Raw genomic sequence first — 21,115 nt, 5'->3', positions numbered from 1 at the left:
GTGCATAATTGAGGAGTAATTGTTCAAAATGTCAGCGGAGGTCTATATCGGACGCCGGCTCATCTTCTACTGGTTTTGGCCTTGTAGCATAGACTGTAGACGGACACCTCGAAAGGTGCGACGACATCGTATGCGTCGCGACACAATAAGTCCACGCAAGCCGCGACATTACAAGATGGGTCTTTGGTCTACTCCACCGTTTATGTAGGATATGCTCAAATAAATGATACAAGCCGAGAACTCCTGTGGTTGTCCGCCAATGCCATATACAGAGTAATAAACAATCAAATCAAAGTACACAACATCGATCTACCGCAGCGACACCTTGAGAGAAAAGTCCACGATGGGAGTCCCCTGGTGGATAGAGCTGGTGGAGAGGATGTCCACATCGGGACAGGCATAGGCCGCGGCGTTAGACTCGGTCAGGCCGCCGCTGACCTCGACGAGGAACGACTTTTGCTTCCCGGCCCACTCCTGCTTGAGCTGGCGGGCCGCGTCACGGACGCCCTCCGGGGTGAAGTTGTCGAGCATGATGACGTCGGCGCCGGCGTCGATAGCCGCGTTGGCCTCCTCGAGACTGCGGCATTCGACCTCGACTTTGGTCGAGAACCCGCCGGCCGCCTTGGCCGCCTGCACGGCGCGGGGGATAGCGGCCGCGATGGACTGGGTGTCGGCAGAGCCAGATCCTCCATCCGCGGCGGAGCGGTTGTTGGCGCAGGCCCAGACGTGGTTATCCTTGAGCATGGTCATGGAGCTGAGGTCGTGGCGGTGGGGGTCGGCGCCGCCGACGAGGAGGCCGTATTTCTCGACGACGCGGAAGCCGGGCGTAATCTTGCGGGTGCCGGCGAGCGTGCCCTGCCAGCCGTGGGTGCGCAGGGCGGCGACAAGGGTGGAACTCTTGGTTGCGATGCCGGAGCAGCGGGCGAGGATGTTGAGGGCGACGCGCTCGCCGAGGAGGATCTGGCGGATGGGGCCGCGGACGGTGGCGCAGTGTTTGATCGGGTCGATGGACTCGCCTTCCTTGACGTGCCATTCGACTCTGCGAGCATCAACCATCAGCCTGTTTTATTCTGTTCTGTATGCGGGGGGTTTCGTCGGTAGCCGTACGTGCAGCCCAATTGGGAAAAGACCTCGTCGAAAAAGGGTACACCTGCAACGATACCCTGGTATGAGTTAGCCTATGGACATCCATACTATCAGATTACATTCCAGCTGCGTACCTTGCTCTTTCCGAGTAATCTTGCCTCGCCCTCTGACTCACCGACGACAAACCCTCCATAGTCGAAGCTGGGGCAATCCTCCTCCAACCAAGCGGTGATGAGCCGTTTGTAGTTGTTCGGCAGCAGATGCCGGAGATCTCCGTAAACCGATGCCATCGTGTATTGTTGCAAAAAAGTGCACTCGGTTGAATCGTTTCTCTTTTTTTGGTCACTGAACTCGGTCCGATAAGCGCGTCAAGATGGCTGTCCGGTGGTACAAGAATCCTGCAGCGCAATTGGCACGGAGACAGACAGAGGTGCGGCCGGAGAAAGACAGCTGCTACTCGATTGAATTCTGCACGAGTATGCAAGAGAAATGCATCCCCAGAAGACGTTTATCGAGCATAGAAGTGTCTTGCTATCGATCAACCCCACGCGGGGCATCGGCAACATCCGGGGCGCGTCACATGGCTCGGCTGTGATCGGAGAGCATAACATCACATGACTTTATAACAATCCCAGAGCGATGGAATGCAATAGCACTTTACAACGAGACAGGACGGGATTCGGGTGAAAAGATCGCTCATTTGGACTAATTAGGTAATATTGACACATCAGTCTTGATACAAGTTTGAATGTAATCACTTTAGCAAAGACAAGGTATGTATCGTCAGGTCAACAAGTCTGTACGGAGTGAAGTGTAAACATCATGAAAGCTAACAAGTCAACCAGGAAGGCCAAAGCCGGAGACGAATACGATGAGAAACTCAAAGGCAGCTTAAAGTCAAGGAATCAGGCCGCCCAAGAACACAGCCACAACTCGGCTCCTGATTGATGTAACTACTTGACCGCGCGTACGAAGTCTCAGGGGTTGATCCGCTGCTTTAGGCAACAAGATTCAGTTGTCGTTGTTGTTGTTGTTGTCCAGAATCTTGACCTCGAATCCTCCCGCTTATAAATTCGTATTCGCTACGACTACGAGAAAGCAAGTCTGGCCTGTGAGGCTGGGACAACTGACAAGCTGTCAGGCTTATGCACGTTGTCCGCACGTACCATCTTCTGGCCCTCTGGTGCTGCTATCTCGTATTCGCGAGCACGACGGAGTACGAAGTATCCTATAACCAGGCCTCATCCGTTCGGTTGATCTGATATAGAACTGTCAACATAGACTATCTATCTGCTGTGAAACAATATGTGGGGTAAGAGTGCAAGCTGCCAAGCGCACCAGACTCAAAAGTCAATGCTGGCCTAGACGACTTCATCAGTTGTGCTAGGTTGTGCTAGGCCATAGAGGCATTCAACAACCTCACGTCCTCGAAGTCGATAGTGAACACCTACACAGCCTCCTTGCGCCCTGAAAACCAACCTTATCTGTCCAGGGCCCAAATATTCGATGCCACGCACCTGGCTGTCGACTCTGTGACCAGTCGGACTTAGGACATATGATCGGTTGCTGACCAGATCTTCAGATTGATAACTCCGTATTATGTCATGGACAGCTGGTTACGCTGATGTGATCATGCTGAACACATTCAAAGGCTCGCATGTGTACCCTGTAGATAGGTCCGGCGGCGGAGCAAGTACAAAAATAGGTCAAAATGGTAACTGTTATGCTCGTCCGGCTTTGACTCTAGGCTGTCAATGACTGGATGAACACCAGGCCAAGCAAAAGACATTGATTGATTGCAGCATCATCGTAGCATGTGCTTCCTAAACTTCATTAATAATCCTTCCAACTTGAGTAGTCGGTAGAAAATGCCAAGGACACAGGAAGTTGAACATCTCCGTTCCGGGTCCGCCAATCTTACCCAGGGAATTACACGGCAATCCTCTTTCCGTCCGCGGTGCAGTACCTCTGTACCGACATGGTATCATTACGAACTATAATACAGAAATACAGAAAAACATCTGTCTTCCATCCCATTAATTACTGCTCGGTATGCGCAATACATTTTTATTGAAATTCTGAACTCCACTGGTATTTCTGCCCTGGCATCTCATGTACCTACAGAGAAAGTTGGATGCCATATGGCACAGGCTTTATACCCCCTTGAATACTTTAGTAACTGGCAACATATACTACAGCCCGTCTATCCAACTAAGACCTGATCCTTCAATACTAATATCAACGGTAAAGTCCATTTCCCCATATATTCTCGCTGTCATGTATTATGGATCTATCCTTTACATGGGTACAATGGGTCAGTTCGCCGAGAATGTGTGGTCATATGGCCTTATACACTATTGAATAGAATAGCACAGAAGACAGAGGAGCACAGCCAGTGAAATGTTCATAACGCACGATCATATGGACGATCATTGCGCGCTAGAAGACCCATAGTAGGCTTCGAGAAGCTCTTGGCATCTCAGGGACGGCAACAATGAGCCATTTTACGGAGTACGCCAGACTAATACTACGTACTTGTCCGGTTGGTAACTCAGCACGGAGTATGGGATGGGACAGGCCTTCGAACTATGCCCGTGACCGTCTTCCGCGGTATAATTCTCAACCTCAGCAGGACTCAGCTCGTCAGATGGCCTGACAGACGCCGTTTTGTTTCGATTTCATGTGGGTGGACCCCGAGCATCGAACTTTTCTCCTTTCTAGAATGGGCTTGGTCTCTGGGTTGGCACAAGTGGGAACCAGTGGACCACAAATTCATTCACTCTCTACCTCTCTAGACTATTCTCTAGGTGAGGGACGCTGATGGTCTCTCGGATACATATCACGGAGATAAGGATAATCGGCACATAGCGCGCTACCTGCACAGGCACTTTGTCTTAGTGCCGCAGCATCGGATGATGCTGCGGGTCCCGCGGCGAAAACTGGCGAAAATCGCACATGAACTAGACTACGGAGTGCCGGACCACCGAATCAAAAAGACACAAGAGGGAAACCTCATCCAGTTAGTTTCAAGCCGTAGCCGAGATACAAGGCATATCATATATGGAGAAGGTTTGACAACGCTCATGCCTTCCAGGCCTTGTACACGGTCTTGCATCCGAAGATCTGTCCCTTTTTCAAAAGCACCATCGGCCGCCATGCCGGCTCGTTGGGCGCATTGACATATCGGCTGGGTTCCACGCAGAAGCCGGCTCTAGCCACGCGCGCTGGCAGCCCGTCCATCGCGGGCACGTCGATGTATTTGCCCGTGTAGAACTGGAACGCGGGCTCGGTGCTGTGTACCTCGAGGTGCAGGCCCGTGTCCGGGTGACTGAACTGCGCCAGCAGCTTCAAGGGCTGACTGCGCGTGTCCAAAACGACCTTGGAGGGATCGGTCTCCATCAGGAACACATCGTCAATGTCGGGCTCGGCCGCGCCGAGCACGAATGGCTTGGACACGTCCAGAGGGAATTTGTCGATGTTGCCAAGCGGGATACCGGTGGAGTCGACGGGCAGGTAGTCGGCGGTGGACAATTGGGCCTTGGTGCCTTCAATGGTAGGACCGTTGCCGAGGTTGAAATAACTACGGAGACACAAATATCATCAACCATTGCGCTATGATAGAATACCCCTGTCAACTGCAACTTACCTATGGTTGGTCATATTGACAACCGTCTCCTCACACTCGTTACCCACAAACTCAACTTCATACTCGGTAGTTAGGACTGTCTTGGAGTCTTCCTTGCTGGCGGTGTACCAGACTCGCACTTCCACAGTGCCGGGGAAGCCTTCCTCGCCGTCCTTGCTGAGGTACTTGAACAGCAGAGCATCCTTGCCATCGTGCTTCACGGTCTGAGGGCCGTCAAAGACGCACTTGCCCCAGCCTTTCTCCCCGCCATGTAGTGAGTTGGGCCCGTTGTTTTTGGCCAAGATGTAGTCCCGATTATTCAAGTTGTGGATGACGGCATCCTTGATTCTGTTGGCCACGCGACCTATTGTTGCGCCAAAGTGAGGCGAGTTGTATTTATAATATTGCTCCTGGGTGTTGAAGCCAAGAACGATGTTCTTCCCTCCGACGCGGAACTCCTGGATGATGGCTCCGAGAGGCAGAAAGGCGAATCCAGATTCTTCAGACATGATGCTCATCTTCCTATCTTGTTTGGGGCCTTGTCACTGATTGGAAATGGACAATAATGAGGTTAAGTTGTCAATCTGGGCATGCGAGTTGTTGCAGAAAAGCGAGTTTTGATATCGAGGAGGGGTAGATGTCTCAGCAGTAACTACGTAACCCCGCAACACGTCGATCAGAGTGGCAGGACGGGAAAAAGCACCGGAGCCTGAATGAGATGAGGCACATTTCAACATTCTGGATGTCTAGTTGTCTAGTTGTCCTTCTTTTTCGACGGCTAAATACTCATAGTACCCATTGCAAGCTGCGAATTGACCAATAAAAGGTTGATATTGGAGATGGATTGTTTATGAGTGAGGGGCCACTCTTTAGGCTAAGATGTTGATAGTTGATACTCTGCCTAATCCGGTAGATTTCCGGGGTGTTTATGCCTGAGGCAGAACAATGCATTCAGAGCTTGGAGTTTGTCTATTTGGCGTGACACTGATGTACAGCACGGAGCATAGACCTCGTCAGAGTCAGACTCGCTTTTATATCAAGGGCGGTCCCCGCACTTGGATGCCCAGTCTGAGCCTCAAACGGGCTGTCGAGGGGCTCATCCTTGCCGATGGAGCATTTGATGGTATTTCCGCAGTGCCCTTATATAAGCTACCCCTATCATACCATATCTGGATATTTACTAGAGTTGTCCTCTCGAGAATGCCAACTGTTACGCTTGAAGAATCAAGGTATCTAATGTCTAGAAGTACTCTGAGCAGCTGACACAGTCAACAGACTTGGTATCGATCCATCTAGTCTCTATTCTTGCTAGTGGTTGTGCTGTCAACGCAAGTGTCAAGCATTCAATCATCAGCACGGGTCGGTGATCACGGAGAGCGTCTACACCGAAGTTCCGAAATCCGAACCTGTCAGCTTGGGGAAACAATAGTACATGGCATGGATACTCCGTCGTCCGTTTATAAGCATCTGCGGAATGCGAACGGCCTAGACTCCGAAACAGAAATGATGATGACCGGGTCCGAGAAGCTGCACTTAGGTTTTCGAGTCCATGAGCCTTCTCGCCTGGACGAGCAGTTGGATTATCAAAGTAAACCTTCCAGTGGCTTGCTTTATGGATAACAACTGTATCGATCTGTTGTTCCTAGTCTCTACACGGCACTCCGCACTATGGGAGCGTTTTTGCTTAGAGAGAGCCGAGAGCTAGGCTCCATTACAAAGCAAAGCCAGTAACGGACGGAGAAGAGTGCGATGGACTGATGGTAACTGTTCCAACTTCCACGACCCAATCTAGCACAAGAACCCGCTATTCAAAGTGTACTATGAGAATCGGTACTTTGTCTGAGGGTGCTGTCTGCATGTCAATATGATATCAGCATCAAGATCACGTAGTGCTTAGTGCTAACCAAACCTTGAACCCTCGTGGAGACAGCTTTTACAAGAAGTAAATACGAGAAAGGGAAAAGAGGTGACTGTCTGACCTATCCATTTCCAGGATTTCGCCGTCTTACGGGGGAAAGAGTCCCTTGCGCAGTAGTCTACGGAGGAGCATCTAGATACTAGCAAGTAAAATTTTGTGCATGTGGACTGATAGAGGAGTCAAGATGCCTAAAACTGGTGCCATCTTCCGATGGGAGATCGGGAACTGGGAACGAGCCACCAACTCTAGAAAGCTGGGTCGGCAGGTCGGCATCTCGGACATTTTTTTTTACTTCCTCTGGGTTCTTTGGATTCCGGCCTCCTGAGTTGTAAGCCAAGCAAATGGAATAGTAATCATTGTGAAAATCTCGGTGTCTGGAGATAAAGCGGGCTCGGACTGTGAGGCTGGGATCAGGCTGACCAGTTTGCCCAGATGGAGAAATGGAACTTTTTCTCGCAGTGGGGAATATTGGACCCTCTTTCTTTTTTTCACCTTTTTTCCTTTTTTGCCTTTTCTTCTGTGTCTTGAGTCTTGACACAACCGATCTTTAAATGAAACCATAATCATAATATGACTTAATGTCGTTTGGAACATGGAAACACTATTGTCAGACTTGATCTCTGTACTGCAAATGTAGAAAGCCCAAGAAGAGACAGAATTCTTTGCGTACTAGCTACAATCCTCAAACCTTCAAAATCGACCAGGAAGACGCTGATGAACTCTGATCTCGGAAAAAGCTGCAAAAGCACGCTTTCATTGATCAGCCAAGAAAAACGTTAGAGGACTCATGAACGCTAAAATCTACCATGACTACTGTTTTGAGTTCGCCGAATGCTGTAAAAAGTCCCCATATGCGGCGATGCATGACGTAGTTCGCTGCCTCAGCTATTAGTCAAGCATGTCTCAACGTCACTCCGCACTTTCAGTTCCTGATCGGCACAGTCGTCCAATCATTCGACCATGATCCATGATCTAATGATGAGACAGCTTGAGCCAAATGAGCCAAAAAAAATACGGTCGCCGATGTTGAGAGGAGTGATCATTGTTGTATCAAAGTTCGATTCGCTCACTATGGTGTAACACTGACAGGCATGAAAAGCCCCGAGTCAAACACCGAAACAAATGAACAGACATGATATGCATGTAGAAGAAAAAAGAAAAAAAATGAGAAAGGAAGATCTTCAAACGCCCCCATTAACGGTTCCAATATCCAAGACCTCCGGTTGTTTTATCCCAACGCCAAGCTCCATTGAGCTACTAAATAGTGAGCCCTGAAAAACAACTCTCCCACAGTAGACATGAAACATGACGTAGACTGGAAATGAGATGAAGAAAAAAGACACTGTACAATATGCGGAGTTGGCCCACTAGATGGACGTTATCTCCGTCGGATTCGGATTCAGAAATTGATTGAAGTCCTCGTAGTCGCTCTTCGTATCCATGAATGAGGCCGATGTTACGCAGTTGATTGGAATCTGCCGGTTGAACATCGGTGATGATAACTGATCATCGAAGGAAAGACTGGTAAAGTCGGACGGCCCCATCATGTCCATCTCGTCAAAGGTTCCGAAGCTGCTGTTAGGCCATTGCGGTGGACCTTGTAAGGCGATGGGGTTTACTACCCCTTGCATCGACATGGGCGCAATGTATGCGGGATTGTGGGGAGCCATCTGGGGTTCAGCCTTGATCGTCGGTGCCTGGCTACGCGCTGCTGGGCTGAGATTTGGAGGCGTGGGAGGAAGTTGATGTCGTGAGAAGGCGTCTGCGAAGCGCGACGTTGTGATGGGCGATTGCGCACTCTCGGAACTGCCATCTGATGAATCCTGTCGTTGCATGTGGCCGGCATTCTGCTTCCACAATTCCTGCTGCATAACCTCGGTGTTCTCCTCGAAGCGTTCGCCTTTACTTTGATCGAGAGCGCCAAGCCGTGTGAGCAGATCATGCGTCAGAGGGTGGCCGTTTGCTTCGCATTTTAACGGCTCTCCCGGCCACCCTTCACCCTCGCTGGAGCGTCGATATAGTTCCTGAAGACCATATACCAGCCAAGCCTGTTGCTGCTCCAGCATCTCAACGTATCTGTAGATGAAATATAAATTAGCATGTTGATGTTCGACCCTCCCCGCACGCATAAAAGTCAAGAGTAGCCAAAGGTGCAAGCTCACCCCTTGGGGTACACTTTATCATGGGCCTTCTTCCTCTCGCCAAAGACGCAGATGGCATTGTCTGCCCTACACCGTCCACATGGATTGGCGCCGTCACACTGCACTGGGTCAGCGCCGCCTCAGAGCGCGCTGATGCTTGCTTCTGGACCGTGGCTTGCTTACCTTTGATTTCTTCAATCTACATCGATCGCACGCCTTACACACCCTCTTGCGAACATTGCCGTCCGAATGTGAGTGGTCCGATGTGGGTGACGATTGACGTGCCGTCATTATGTGGTATAGGAAGTATCAATTAAAGTAAGATGCTGTTGACACCAACGAGGGCGCGTGCGATTGTAGGGCAACACCAATCCAGACGGATCGAGCGAAAACTATATCCGGGCTATCTTAAACCCCTACTTCCCGGGGTAAGAGCAACAGCAATGGTTGAAGGTTGGAAGGACGATAAGGTCGGTCAATGATATAACGGACTGGTCGAATGGTGGGGGTAATGAGCTTAAGTAAACGGAGAATAGATGAGCTCACGAGCCAGTCCTAACAGTTGACAGAGGAATGAAGATGTAATGGAGGGATGGACAGAACTGGATGGACCCAAGGAAGTGCCCGTAAAGGTTGCAGCGATAAGAAAGGCTGTGGATTATATAACGCAAGGGTCTGGAGCTGCTGGTTATAGGTAGTTATCCACTGATCCAAGGTAAAGGAGTAGTAAGTAGGGTAAGGTAGTAGTATAGTATAGTATACTAATAGAGCAGAGGAGCTATGGAGGGGGGAGGACCGACAGCTTTTTAACTAGAATCTGAGGTGATGATTGATTATTATTATTGGGGAGGTTATGAATAATACTTGAGATATTTCTTGATTATTCGAAATTTCTAAGGCAATGAGTAATATTTACTTTTTGTGATTAGCTTCGAAGGTTACCAATTGGCAACGACCATCCCGAAGCTGCGTTGAATATCTACAGCAAGGCAAGGCAAGGTAGTAGTGTATCCGTTCTACTTGACGCAGCGCCCAAGACTCCAAGAGACCCAGCAGGGCCCAGTATGCCCAGAAAGGAAATATGGATCTAGGCTAGCTGTGTTCGGCGATCCTTTTGAACTTTGCAGTACTTGTAATACCAGACGGTACTCAGGGACCGGCTGTATATACAGCGTATTGTACGGGTAACTGTTCATAGATGTTAAGGTATGACCTATTTACACTTACTTTCTTAATATTTATGTTTAGTCCAGACGTCAAAACAAACTGAATAATAACTAAAGCTATTCCATACCTTCATCAAAATGACCAAGTCCTATCATGAAATCTCTTGTGAGGAATACAGAATGCATCTAAAGGTAGATGCTGAGATACTTTACCTTACACTAAGTGGTACAGGACATCTGATATCCGTTACGATACAGTATTCGGAACCGGAGACTTCAATCGGGCCTCGGAGATGTCCCGGGCAGATGTTTCCTTGATTTCAAATTTCCTCTTACAGGCATTTGCTCGTCTCACTGGTCTCAGCATGCTCTGTCTTTTAATTCATTTTTATTATTTAATTTGTTTATTTCCTTCATTTTCCCTTTCTCAGTAGCCAATCCATAACCAGAGAAAATTTTCGGAAGATGCAGTAAAAGCGACTCCGTATATCCGAGTCTGGTTGATCATCGGCTCTAGTATCAGATAGCAAGGACGCACAACCCTTTGTTAGAAAATAGATATAAGGTACTAACTCTAAGGTAAAGGAGGCAGGATCAATTCACGATCCTGATGATGCCTGACTCTGTCATGATCACATTGCTTCAGGTACATGGAGCGCTCTTGTTCAACATTACAGCATACTGGCCAGACCCATCAAGCTGTATAGTATTTGCAAAGACTGAGTAGACGCATAAACATCGCATTATTATTATCTAAAACCCGTTCATAAAGCGGGTTCTTATTCTCGAGTCTTCTCTTCTCGGCACATGGCTGCCGATCGTTTCTTTACTCACCAGGACAACTCTCAACTGCTTCAGCGATCAGCATAGCAAACTAACTTAGTTATAGTTAGTTAGTTATGCGTCTTCCGCTGATTCATCGGTTCACGGTCACGGGTTCTCCCTCTCCTGGATATGCAAATACTCCTCATTTAAAAGCTTAGCGGCAGACCGGCTCTAATCCTGTCCGGAGTAAATACTCCGTCGTATGCACTTCATTGCGAGCACAATTTCAGGACATGGTTTCTTCCCTATAATGCTACGGGGTAAGACAATTCACCTGAGGTGTCTTCTAGCTTGACCTGTATCTACCTAATCATGATATATGTTCTATCGTTCTATTGCCCATCTAGTTGTTTCTCGCGGAAATCAAAGCCGCCTTAGTGTTATCTCCAGTCAATGACGTTGACATCATGATGGAAGTCTATCACCGATCATGTCATGACTGCTGTTGATGATTCGCCCTTGCCCCTTACAGTCCAAACTGTCTACGAGCATCGCTTAGAGAGGTAGGGTTATCTCAGTATTTTGACTCCGCCGAGGACCAACCTAGAACCTACTTGATATCTGGGAAACAGCCAATTGCAGCTGGACGACCCATTGATCAGAGAGTCAACTTCCTCTTTACCCTTTACCTGCTTAGAGCTGAGAGCTGAATGCTGACTTCATGTCTGCGCCACATGTCCAGGATATTCCTGAGATAGAGTTTTGGCTTGCAATCAGCCCAATGATGATCAATGATTCGGACATCTTTTCTAATTATCTCACTATGTGCATATCCTGTTATTTTCAATTGCCACATGACCTTTTTGGCCTAGGACGATCAATGACCCTGATTTACGCTTATCTTATCGAACGTTGATGTCAGATAGATGATGAAAGTCTACCATTGAATTGGCCAGACTCTAGGTGTCTATCTCCTTGTCCTCAAGTGGATGTGGGTAGGCTTTGTCCTGATCGGAAATACAAGCCGTTTGACCCACCAAATCGCTCGAGTTGCGTGACAGTTGCACAGGACTTAAGCTTGACTCCAGCAAACATGCTTGGTTACCCCTGCTTATGCCGAGGTTGATTGATGACTGACTTCATTCTTTCGTGACCGATGCTGCGTTGGCACAAACATCGAGTCCATCTGGCCTATCAATACTGTACAAAACAAAGAAATGATGAGAATATGTCGAAGGAATTCATCCCGAATACATGGTCAAGAATGGAAAGGCATCGCCGGTCAATAGGCGGATGACCGGGGTATAAAGTAAAAGCAGAAGATAAGAAAGAGACCAAAGAATGATACCATCGAACGGATGATTGATGTTAAATCAGCAGCAAAGCAGGCGTCGCCATCTACTTGGTTTGACGGGCTCCTCTTTCCATTCCACCGCTTCGGCTCTGGACCCGCCAGGCTGATCTTCTGGCTTGGGTGCAGCACGCTTACTGCTCTTCTTTCCAAAGATTGAGAGACGGCTGAACGGGGACCTCGCACCTTTTGATGGGTTAGCGGCGATGGTCTCATCGGCCGTCTGCTCGGCAGGCTGTTGCGCGGTTGCAGACGCTGCGGCCTGTCCAGGATTCGCCGTCGCCTGGTTCTGCTGGTAATGTAGTCGACGAGCTTCGGTAACACGACGGACGATGACTGCGATAGCATCAGATCAATAGGCCGTCTCACCCCGACAGCCTTGATACTGCCAGAGGACAAGTCACATACGGGCAAATGTCTCTTCAATGTTCACCATATCTCTCGCGCTTGTCTCCATGAACCCACAACCGTGCTTGCGGGCGTATTCCAGTCCCTCCCTAGCAGAGATGACGCGATTATCCTTTAGGTCGCACTTGTTGCCAGCGATGATCTTGACTGGAGGAGGCATGCCGACTTCCACACCGCGTGCGCTATCCCCGAGTTCCTTCAATAAGCGAGCATTGTCTTCCGCGCGTTGCTCTGCCTCGATATCAATCAGACCCATGAAGTAATCCAATGCGCTCAGGCTCGATGCATTGGTGATGTCGTAGACGAGCAGAAACGCGTCCGACCTCAGGTTGGACAGCGCAAACAGCCCCCTATACTCCTCCTGGCCGGCCGTATCGGTGATGGATAAGAAATAAGGGATGCCATCGATCACGCGAGTTACCGAATAAGAATCTTCTTTAGTCCTCCGAGGAATCAAGATTGGTGTTAGAGAAGATCACACGCGTCGAGACGAAAGAAAAATTGGAGTTCAGGGCTCGGGTACTGCTTTACCGATGGTAGGGTCGTATCTTTTTAAGGTTGTCGCGATGTGTCAGTCTTCTCTTCTTGCACGTTGCGATTTGTTTCAAGGGGGATACTCACTCGTGGACCCATTGGCTCCGCACCAGTCGCAAAGTAATGGACGATTTACCTATCAACCTCGGCAGATCAGTGTCAACTTTTCTCGATAATGAAAGCTATCCCTCTCGCTGTCCAGACGAGAGAATCCCGAGCTCTTGGAAATCTTCACTGGCAAGAATGCGGAAAAACATACCGCATCCTCCATCGCCGCAAATTGTAATGGAGATTTTGTCTGGCTCGTCTTCCATTGTGTCTTTCACTGTATGTCGAAACGGATGCTGAATTTTTGGGTGTCAGTAGAGGAGATGTTTATTTTCGTGATACATCAAGTATTTTGAGAAAAGGCCGTCTGGGCTATGGGCGAAAAGAGGAGGTAATAGAATCGCAATTGCGATGGATTGATGATCGAGAGAGCGCCCCAAAACTGTGTGAATATTCACATTGAAGCTTCTTTTGTTGCAATAGAGACCTGGACTCGACTCCTGAGACGAGCGATCAAAAGGAGAGACGCCGCCAGAGACGGCGCGACGCCAAATTTCCCCTTTCGGTGTATGATGGCCATCTGCAATTTCCACTTATCTTATCAGGATCATACATAGGATATTCTTATATAAAATAAGTATGGGGAGAATATGCTGTTGCATACGAGTAGTCTATTCAATAAGATGACTTGGATAAATCTGAGGATGTTCTGATAGATATTTACTTCCACTTGCAGCAAGATCGAATTGGGTAGATACAGGGTACAAGGAAGCTTGTATAAAGCATCAATGATGCTTAAGCTTTCATAAGTTACATCCTCTCGGTGAGTTCAACCTCAACTGGTCCCTGATGGGCTCTGGGGACTCGTTGTTTTCCTTTTGAAATATTTGGATACGTGATATTTTGCCTCCATGAGCCCCTTGTGCCTCAACTGATCTGTCACACTCGAATTCGATACGTCAAGTTGATCAATTGGGTTCAATGTCTCCGTCTCTCTGCTCATTGGCAGTCTGCAGTCATTCTGTTCACAGAAACAGAATGAATCCTCATACTGCCTCAACATATGTACTCGCCTCTCAGTCTTATTCGATGAAAACTACGGAATCCACATCCGTCCATCCAGCGCTGCGCATTTCATCTGGACGGTCGCTTCATCGCTTCATCTCAGTGATATAGGTACTCCGCATATCTTTCATCTGCTCCCCCGTTCTGTGCGGTTACTATTGATAGCCAATTCTCCTGTTGTGATCTTCAAGGTAAACCTTTTCTTCAATTCCTTTGATGATTTTTTGATATTGTCATGGCCCTCTTCTGAGTCCGACTCCGCTTTGCTTCTTTTAGTGCACAGGGGAACTAATCTACTCCCAGATTCCCAGCAACTCCACAGTTGCATCTCGTCTGTACATCATCGTCTATACATCCGGGACCTTCTGCAGCTTGGTTCAGACAGAAACTCCTGGATGCACTTACAGGGCTACCAATCATTGGCCCCTGAAGGAATGTCTACTATCGTGGGCTAGTTTTCGAGATCTTCCTGTGTAGATGCGATCCGCTCATTGGCCAGCACACTCCGCCATCGAATCGATCGAAAGTCGCCTTACGTCTTGAGATGGCCAACAACTTCAATAATGGCGACTACTATGGCAATACCTCATTCCGCATGGCTCCCACGACCTCTGGTAGCCAGTCCAACACCTCTCATCCCGCCCTTGACTGTAGCAACGCCGAGATGATGATGACATTTGCGCCTTTTGATCCCCTCCGAATGGGCGACTTTCCTTTCTCTGAATCTCATGGGTCAGATATGCTGTTGAGCAGCATGTCAGCCGACGAGCTGCTGGGTTCTAGCTCGTCTCTTCCCGCGGCCCCTGCGCCGTTGGCTGACCATCTGTCCAATGCGTTGTTCGCGTATGACCCGCTCTCTGGCATGGAGAACTCCGTGCCCATGGCACTGGACGCAGCAAGTGCATTTGCATACGACCCTTCTTCCGTATACCAACGACCCTCCTTGATGTTTGAACAGACCTTCAATGGGCAGCCGATGCAGCAGCTTCCTTCGTTTCAGAACCAGACCATGAGCCTAGACCCAACTGCCTCCTTCTCTTCTACCTTGCAAGAGCATCCATCGAGCAGCAACTCCTACTGGACATCCTCGGTTGATGCGAAAGAAAGCACCAATATGGCCCAAACCACGTCCATGACCCGCAGATCAACCAACGCTTCGAAATCGACTGATTCTTCGCGAAGCCAGCAGTTACCGCACAGGCGACGCCAGCATCTTCAGGCCCCTACAACACAAGTTTTTTCTCACCGTTACATTCAGCCCAAGAGGCCCTCGCCCATGAAAAGTGCGTCTTCTTTGTACTGTGTTACGTGTCGCGCATGAACAGACTGTGGACTGACATGGGATTCTATAGCTTCAATCAAGTCGGCGACCACCGGTGAGATCACCCCTTATAACAGCATATATTCGAGCAGCGGCATTGACATGATGAGCATATTGGTAAGATCATTCCGTCTTGCCAATCCGACGGCTTGAATGCTACCATATGTACAAGCTAACCTCAGCCAGGCCGAGGTCGTCTCAAGACCCGACCCCAAGATTGACATCGGCGCTGTAGATCTGTCATGTGCATTTGCATTGTGCGACATCCACCAGGAGGATCATCCTATCATTTATGTATCGGAGGCTTTTGTGCGGCTGACCGGTTACACTGAGGGGGAGATTGTTGGCCAGAATTGTCGTTTTCTTCAAGACCCCAGTGGTGTGGTTCAGCAGGGGATGCCCCGGAAGTTCGTCGATCAACATACGGCATTTCGATTGCGGTCTACAATAGAGCACCGTGGAGAGATCCAGGCCACCATCATTAACTACAGAAAGGGCGGTCAGCCATTCATGAACCTGATCACAATGATTCCTGTCCGATGGAATTCGCCTGATTACCGATTCTATGTCGGGTTCCAGGTCGATCTCGTGGAAAAGCCCGATGCCATCAAAATGAGAAATCCAGGTATGTTCCGGATGCTCTCGTTTGGACTTGGTGACCTGACTGACCAAACGTGACAGACGGGACGTACATGATTAATTACCAGCGGAAGCAGCTGCCTAATTATGTGGCGCCTCCCCCGGACATCTATATGTTGCATCCGGACCTTGCCACATACTTCAGTCACGACCAGGTCTCGACGATACTGGACAACTTGGACACTCCTGACCAGAGCTACCAGCAGTATCTGGACCGCGTTCTAGTCGAGAACACCGACGATGTCATTCATGTAATCTCTTTCGAGGGTGAATTGTTGTACCTATCTCCATCTTGTCGAAAGGTTCTCGAGTACGATTCAAATGAGTTGATTGGCAAGACACTATCGACGATCTGCCATCCCAGTGATATCGGTCCTGTCATACGCGATCTCCGATCCTGCACCAACTCCGACCCGGTCAGTGTCATGTACCGCGCCCGGACAAAGTATAGCGGGTACATGTGGTTTGAAAGTCACGGCTCGTGGCACATTGGCGACCGCGGCCGGCAATATATGGTGATGACCGGCCGGGTCTGTCCCGTGTATCACCTGGACCAGCTCGCAAACATTGGCGAAGGCCGGTTAGCCGAGAACGATCTGTGGGCCAAGCTCTCGATCTCTGGCATCATTCTCTTCATGTCCTCGAAGGCTCGACCAGTACTTGGCCGAGTGCCCGATGATCTGGTCGGTAAAGGCATTCAGGACCTGATCCCAGCCGATGCCCGGGTGGATGCAAAACAGGCTTTAGAGGTGGCTCGGACTGGCCAGCAGACGAGCTTTAAGCATAAAATACGGCACAAAAAGGGTCACATGTTGCAGGCCCAAACCACATTGTACCCTGGAGACACTAAGGAAGGGGAGAAACCATCATTTTTGGTCGCGCAGCTGCGTTTTCCCAAATCGCCGCAGGCTGCTCCCGGAACTGAAGAGGTTGTACCTGCAAATATTACCGCTACATCTTCCAGGGACGCTAGCGTAACAGGAAGAAGAAACGTCACTGCGGCAGGCCAACCGACATCCGACAAGTCGGCAATGGGTTCATCCGGTGATCAATACGTGCCGGCTCCCGATGAACCAATACTTTTCGCCGAGTTGAACACGGCCCGAGGTTCGAGCTGGCAATTTGAGCTCCGCGAACTGGAGAAACAGAACCGCGCCCTGTCCGACGAGGTCCAGCGCCTGCTTGCGCGGAGGAAGAAGCGCAAGAGAAAGCAGAGCATTGTTCCCGTCGAAAAGACGTGCGCCATGTGCCAGACCCGGACCACGCCCGAATGGCGCAGAGGGCCCAGTGGCAACCGCGATCTTTGCAACAGCTGTGGGCTACGATGGGCCAAGCAGGTCCGCAATGCGATACAGAAAAAGGCCCCAGCCACTTAGACTACATCTCCTTCTCACTACAATCCGTTCTTAACTTATGCGATTTATTACGCACCTCGATTGCAAGCGTTCTGTCTGTCTCGTTTCGTTTTCTTGACTTTCGTGCGGTATCTTAGAAGCAGATGGTCTTTCAAGGGTTTCAGCTGGCATAGGCGTCGATGGACCATATATAACGACTACTACATGATCGGATTTAGCTGGGTTCGGGGCACGAAGTGACATGAACTCCCAATAACGACATGATTTATGATGAGTGTACAGTACGACACAATGTGTTTTCGGGGCGAACCGGCTGGAAGAAACAGAAGCAGCCGAAAAGTTACGACATTTCAAGGGCAACGCCAGCCCAACTAGGTTCTCGGATGATTATTCAGAGAAAACAATCAAGCCATGCAAACGATGGACTTGCCATTCGATCCGTGATGTGTTTGAGTGATCACGAATCGCTAAGGCGTCTTTCGGTTCTAGTCCGTATCATGCACCAGAGATCTAGATATCTATCCCAAGTAATATACATCAGTAGATAAATACACTTGCAAGCCTTAAGCCCTTCCAAGCCATCGCTCCAACCACCGTCTCTCCTCCCTCTCTGCCTCCCAACACTCCTTGCCGTCCGCAACGCCCACGCCCCCTCGCTCCTCGACCGCAATACTGACCTCCGCCGCCTCCATGGCCGGGACCCCTCCCCCCTGCCGAATCAACTCGTCATCCAGCGCCAGGTACTCCACATACCGCCGCAGCCGCGGCCGATACAACCAAGACACCAGCGCCGCGGGCCGGGTATGCGTCCGCACGAGCCCCAACGCCGCACACGCCCGCAGGATCTCCTGCGCCGACGCCTTCTCGACCCAACCGGCGTGTGCAAACTCGCGGGCCAGCAGCTCGTGCTCAGCGTCGGAGCCGGCCGCGGGGCCTGTAACGGAGCCTCGCGCCTGCGCCTGGTGGGCGGCGAGGGCCGCGCGTTTCCGGGCCGCGTGCTGCAGGCGGGCCTTCTTGATCTGCTGCGGGACGCGGCAGGTGAAGGGGGTGACGGCGTTGCCGAGGGCCAGGACGGCGAGCGGGGTCAGCTCGCCGCAGACGATCAGGATTAGGGTGAAGGGGATCATGCGGCGGACGTCGTAGGCGGCGCGGCGGACGAGCTGGAAGTTGGCGCGGCTGAGGTTTTGGGATTGCACGGCTTTGCGGAAAGGTGTGGTCTTGTTGTCGGAGATGGAGGTGGAGGGTGCCGGGGGAGGCGAGATGGGGAGGTACGCGGGTAGACCTAGAGAACGGCGGAGGGGAAGCGAGGCGCGGTAGTTGTGGTAGACGTTTTTGAGGCCCGTCTTGTAGAAGGACAGGTAGGCGCGGCCCAGCGCGACGTAGCGTTTCAGCTTGTCGGCCGGTCCGGCCGACGCGGACACAGGCTCTGGGAGGTTGAGGTCTGCTGGCCGGGTGCTCGGGGGAGGGTTGACATCGTTGGCGAGAGAAGTAGTCGCGGTCGAGGAGATGGACGGGACAATGGGGGAGCCCGGCTGGGAAGATGATGGCGATCGTGTATGTGATTTCGGTGATGATGATGGGCTGGAGTAGCCGCGAGTCAAAAGGCTATAGCAATTGCGAATGGCGGCAGGTTGATAGCGGAGGTGCTGATGCTGGACCAGGGATGATGCCATAGAGGTGATGGCTGGGCAATTGCCCCGCATACGCAGGGCTGTGTGAGTGGAAAAGGTCGATGGCATGGTTAAAGCACCTCAGACCAGAGACATGTTGGCAAGATTGAGGAAGAAAGTGGCGAAGCGTTGGCGTGTTTGAGATGCTGCTGACAGCGACGGTCCGAATGTTGACACATGGAAATAATAGGTGCCTCAGGCGGCGAAATTTTTGTTTAAGCACCACGGCTGCAAGGCATCAATCTTCATGTTGATAAGTCTCTAGGCTACAAACATGTCATTACGTTGAATTATTGCAAAGTTCCCTACAGCTAGGAATAGAGATGTAATATCAGCTATGACTGTCATTCTGGTCATCAACACGTGGGATAATTCTGAGCTGTCTATACAGGAGACTTGCTTCAGAGGTCGACCTCAACGGCAATAACGCTTTCTGAGACGAATCCGGTCACAAACAACCATGCCTTCTTTCTCTCCCCAGGTTTTGTTTCGCTGGGAACCAAGAGCCCGGTGCTAGCAGTACGAATGAGAGTGCCATCATCCTCGAAAAGAACACTCGACTCCCAGTCTGTGGATTGCTCTCCACTCCCACTCGCGCCTGTTTTGGGCCGCACATACCATACAATGGCTCCATCTTTAGCATTGGGATCATTGTGATTTTTAGACAGATCAATTGGACGGGTCATTCCCGCCAGAACGTAGCCGCTGGCGTCGTCTGCAGCGGTACGATACGGGTCCGAGTAGTAAGTGGGATTGTCGATTTGGCCACCTGGACGAATCTCATCGAAGACAGATATCGTGCGGTTGCCACTGTTGGAGCGCGCGCGATACAGAGTCCCGCCCATGCAACTGACGATGAGCATCTCGTCCTTAGATCTACCATGACCAAGTCCGTTATTGTTGTGTAACCCGGTCAAAGCCACCGTGGCGTCGATGCCTTTGTCGGCGTCCTTGGACTTCAAATCTTCGATCTGTACATGAACGATGCTCGACCACTTGGCTGCCGGGATAACATCCTCAATCAGGCGTCCGTATCCCTCGCGGTAGTAATGATCATTGGTCACGTAGAAAGAATTCGGACTCTCCGCATATATGTCGTTGGGCGTAGCGATCAGCGGGTGCTGAATGGAACGAACATGTTCAATGGTGCTTGATTCCAAAACATGGTGGAAGAGCTCCACTTGAGATCGCGCCTGGGGAACATCTTTCCCGTCCTGTGTAAATTCCGGATTCGGCAGATGATTCACAGCAAAGATATACACAGCATTGGGAATCTCCGGGTCCTCAATGATGTCGATCCCATGTGTCACAAACGGACCTGAGAAGTTCTCAAATGAGAGCCGGGTTGACTTCATTGTCTAATCAACAGGTCAACGAGATAACCCAAGCCAGTTGGAGAGGAAGAAAGCAGTACCTTGGGATCGATGACATGGATTGAGCCTGTAGATGCGACAGCGGGCTCCTCGAGGTTCCCCAACGGAGGGAACCACTTGAAGCGTGGCAAGACCGAATCCTCACACGCTGTAAATATTTTGTTCGTAGGCTGCCAGTAGTGCAGATCCTCACATTGCATCGTATCAGCAATCTTGTGGTAACCCTGTCCTTCAACGATCACCAGAGGCGCCGGACGCCGGAAGACCCCCAGGATGGTGAGCTGCTGATACACAGGGCCATACAGAGTCGCAGCCAGGACGGCAAGAAGAGCAAGAGGAACGAAGCCAGCCATGGTGACGGTCTCGTTGTCGCCTTTCTCCGTACTCCTGGTTTGCCTGTTAATTCAGTCTATGGAGACTGCGAGATGAAAGCGATATATAAGCTTGTGTCTGTCTTTTCTCGCATTTATGCAACAGGATGATGCAAGGAGACAAAGGAAGGAGGAGAAAAGAGAGCATAGCTGAGAATGTGATTATGTGATACCTCCACCTGTGACACTGTGGAAGGGGCCGAAGGGCGGGGAAGGAATGGAGCAGTATGGACTATCTTGATAGTAGTAGTGGTGAATAGTCCCACGTAGTAAGCGCTA

General features: G+C 50.3%; 7 protein-coding genes across 7 annotated transcripts, besides 1 other annotated feature; 1 reads left to right on the top strand and 6 right to left on the bottom strand.

Moving 5' to 3' along the window:
- Positions 1-309: 309 nt before the first annotated feature.
- On the bottom strand, positions 310-1,376 carry NFIA_071480 (nicotinate-nucleotide diphosphorylase (carboxylating); the record flags this gene model as incomplete). The annotated part of the gene is made up of 3 exons (XM_001263873.1): positions 310-1,039; positions 1,108-1,163; positions 1,221-1,376. The coding sequence occupies 3 exons, from the start codon at positions 1,374-1,376 to the stop codon at positions 310-312; spliced, it is 942 nt and encodes a 313-aa protein (XP_001263874.1).
- A 724-nt stretch (positions 1,377-2,100) lies between these two features.
- Positions 2,101-2,123: a microsatellite.
- Positions 2,124-4,167: 2,044 nt separating this feature from the next.
- On the bottom strand, positions 4,168-5,220 carry NFIA_071470 (aldose epimerase family protein; the record flags this gene model as incomplete). Its single annotated transcript, XM_001263872.1, has 2 exons — positions 4,168-4,666; positions 4,733-5,220. The coding sequence occupies 2 exons, from the start codon at positions 5,218-5,220 to the stop codon at positions 4,168-4,170; spliced, it is 987 nt and encodes a 328-aa protein (XP_001263873.1).
- Positions 5,221-7,996: 2,776 nt separating this feature from the next.
- NFIA_071460 (Zn(II)2Cys6 transcription factor domain-containing protein) lies at positions 7,997-9,061 on the bottom strand (the record flags this gene model as incomplete). The annotated part of the gene is made up of 3 exons (XM_001263871.1): positions 7,997-8,705; positions 8,792-8,889; positions 8,996-9,061. 3 exons carry the CDS (start codon positions 9,059-9,061, stop codon positions 7,997-7,999), a joined length of 873 nt encoding a protein of 290 aa, XP_001263872.1.
- Positions 9,062-12,074: 3,013 nt separating this feature from the next.
- On the bottom strand, positions 12,075-13,308 carry NFIA_071450 (putative RAS small monomeric GTPase; the record flags this gene model as incomplete). The annotated part of the gene is made up of 3 exons (XM_001263870.1): positions 12,075-12,388; positions 12,461-12,895; positions 13,254-13,308. 3 exons carry the CDS (start codon positions 13,306-13,308, stop codon positions 12,075-12,077), a joined length of 804 nt encoding a protein of 267 aa, XP_001263871.1.
- A 1,343-nt stretch (positions 13,309-14,651) lies between these two features.
- lreA (GATA transcription factor LreA) lies at positions 14,652-17,443 on the top strand (the record flags this gene model as incomplete). The annotated part of the gene is made up of 4 exons (XM_001263869.1): positions 14,652-15,390; positions 15,460-15,545; positions 15,615-16,053; positions 16,110-17,443. The coding sequence occupies 4 exons, from the start codon at positions 14,652-14,654 to the stop codon at positions 17,441-17,443; spliced, it is 2,598 nt and encodes an 865-aa protein (XP_001263870.1).
- A 542-nt stretch (positions 17,444-17,985) lies between these two features.
- On the bottom strand, positions 17,986-19,161 carry NFIA_071430 (uncharacterized protein; the record flags this gene model as incomplete). The annotated part of the gene is made up of 1 exon (XM_001263868.1): positions 17,986-19,161. The coding sequence occupies one exon, from the start codon at positions 19,159-19,161 to the stop codon at positions 17,986-17,988; it is 1,176 nt and encodes a 391-aa protein (XP_001263869.1).
- A 332-nt stretch (positions 19,162-19,493) lies between these two features.
- On the bottom strand, positions 19,494-20,818 carry NFIA_071420 (serum paraoxonase/arylesterase family protein; the record flags this gene model as incomplete). Its single annotated transcript, XM_001263867.1, has 2 exons — positions 19,494-20,450; positions 20,507-20,818. 2 exons carry the CDS (start codon positions 20,816-20,818, stop codon positions 19,494-19,496), a joined length of 1,269 nt encoding a protein of 422 aa, XP_001263868.1.
- Positions 20,819-21,115: the final 297 nt, after the last annotated feature.

The sequence above is a fragment of the Aspergillus fischeri genome, genomic scaffold, assembly GCF_000149645.3.
Source record: "Aspergillus fischeri NRRL 181 1099437636252 genomic scaffold, whole genome shotgun sequence".
NCBI lineage: Eukaryota > Fungi > Ascomycota > Eurotiomycetes > Eurotiales > Aspergillaceae > Aspergillus > Aspergillus fischeri.
Note: the sequence above shows the minus strand (reverse complement) of the source record. Positions and strands in the feature narration are given on the sequence as shown.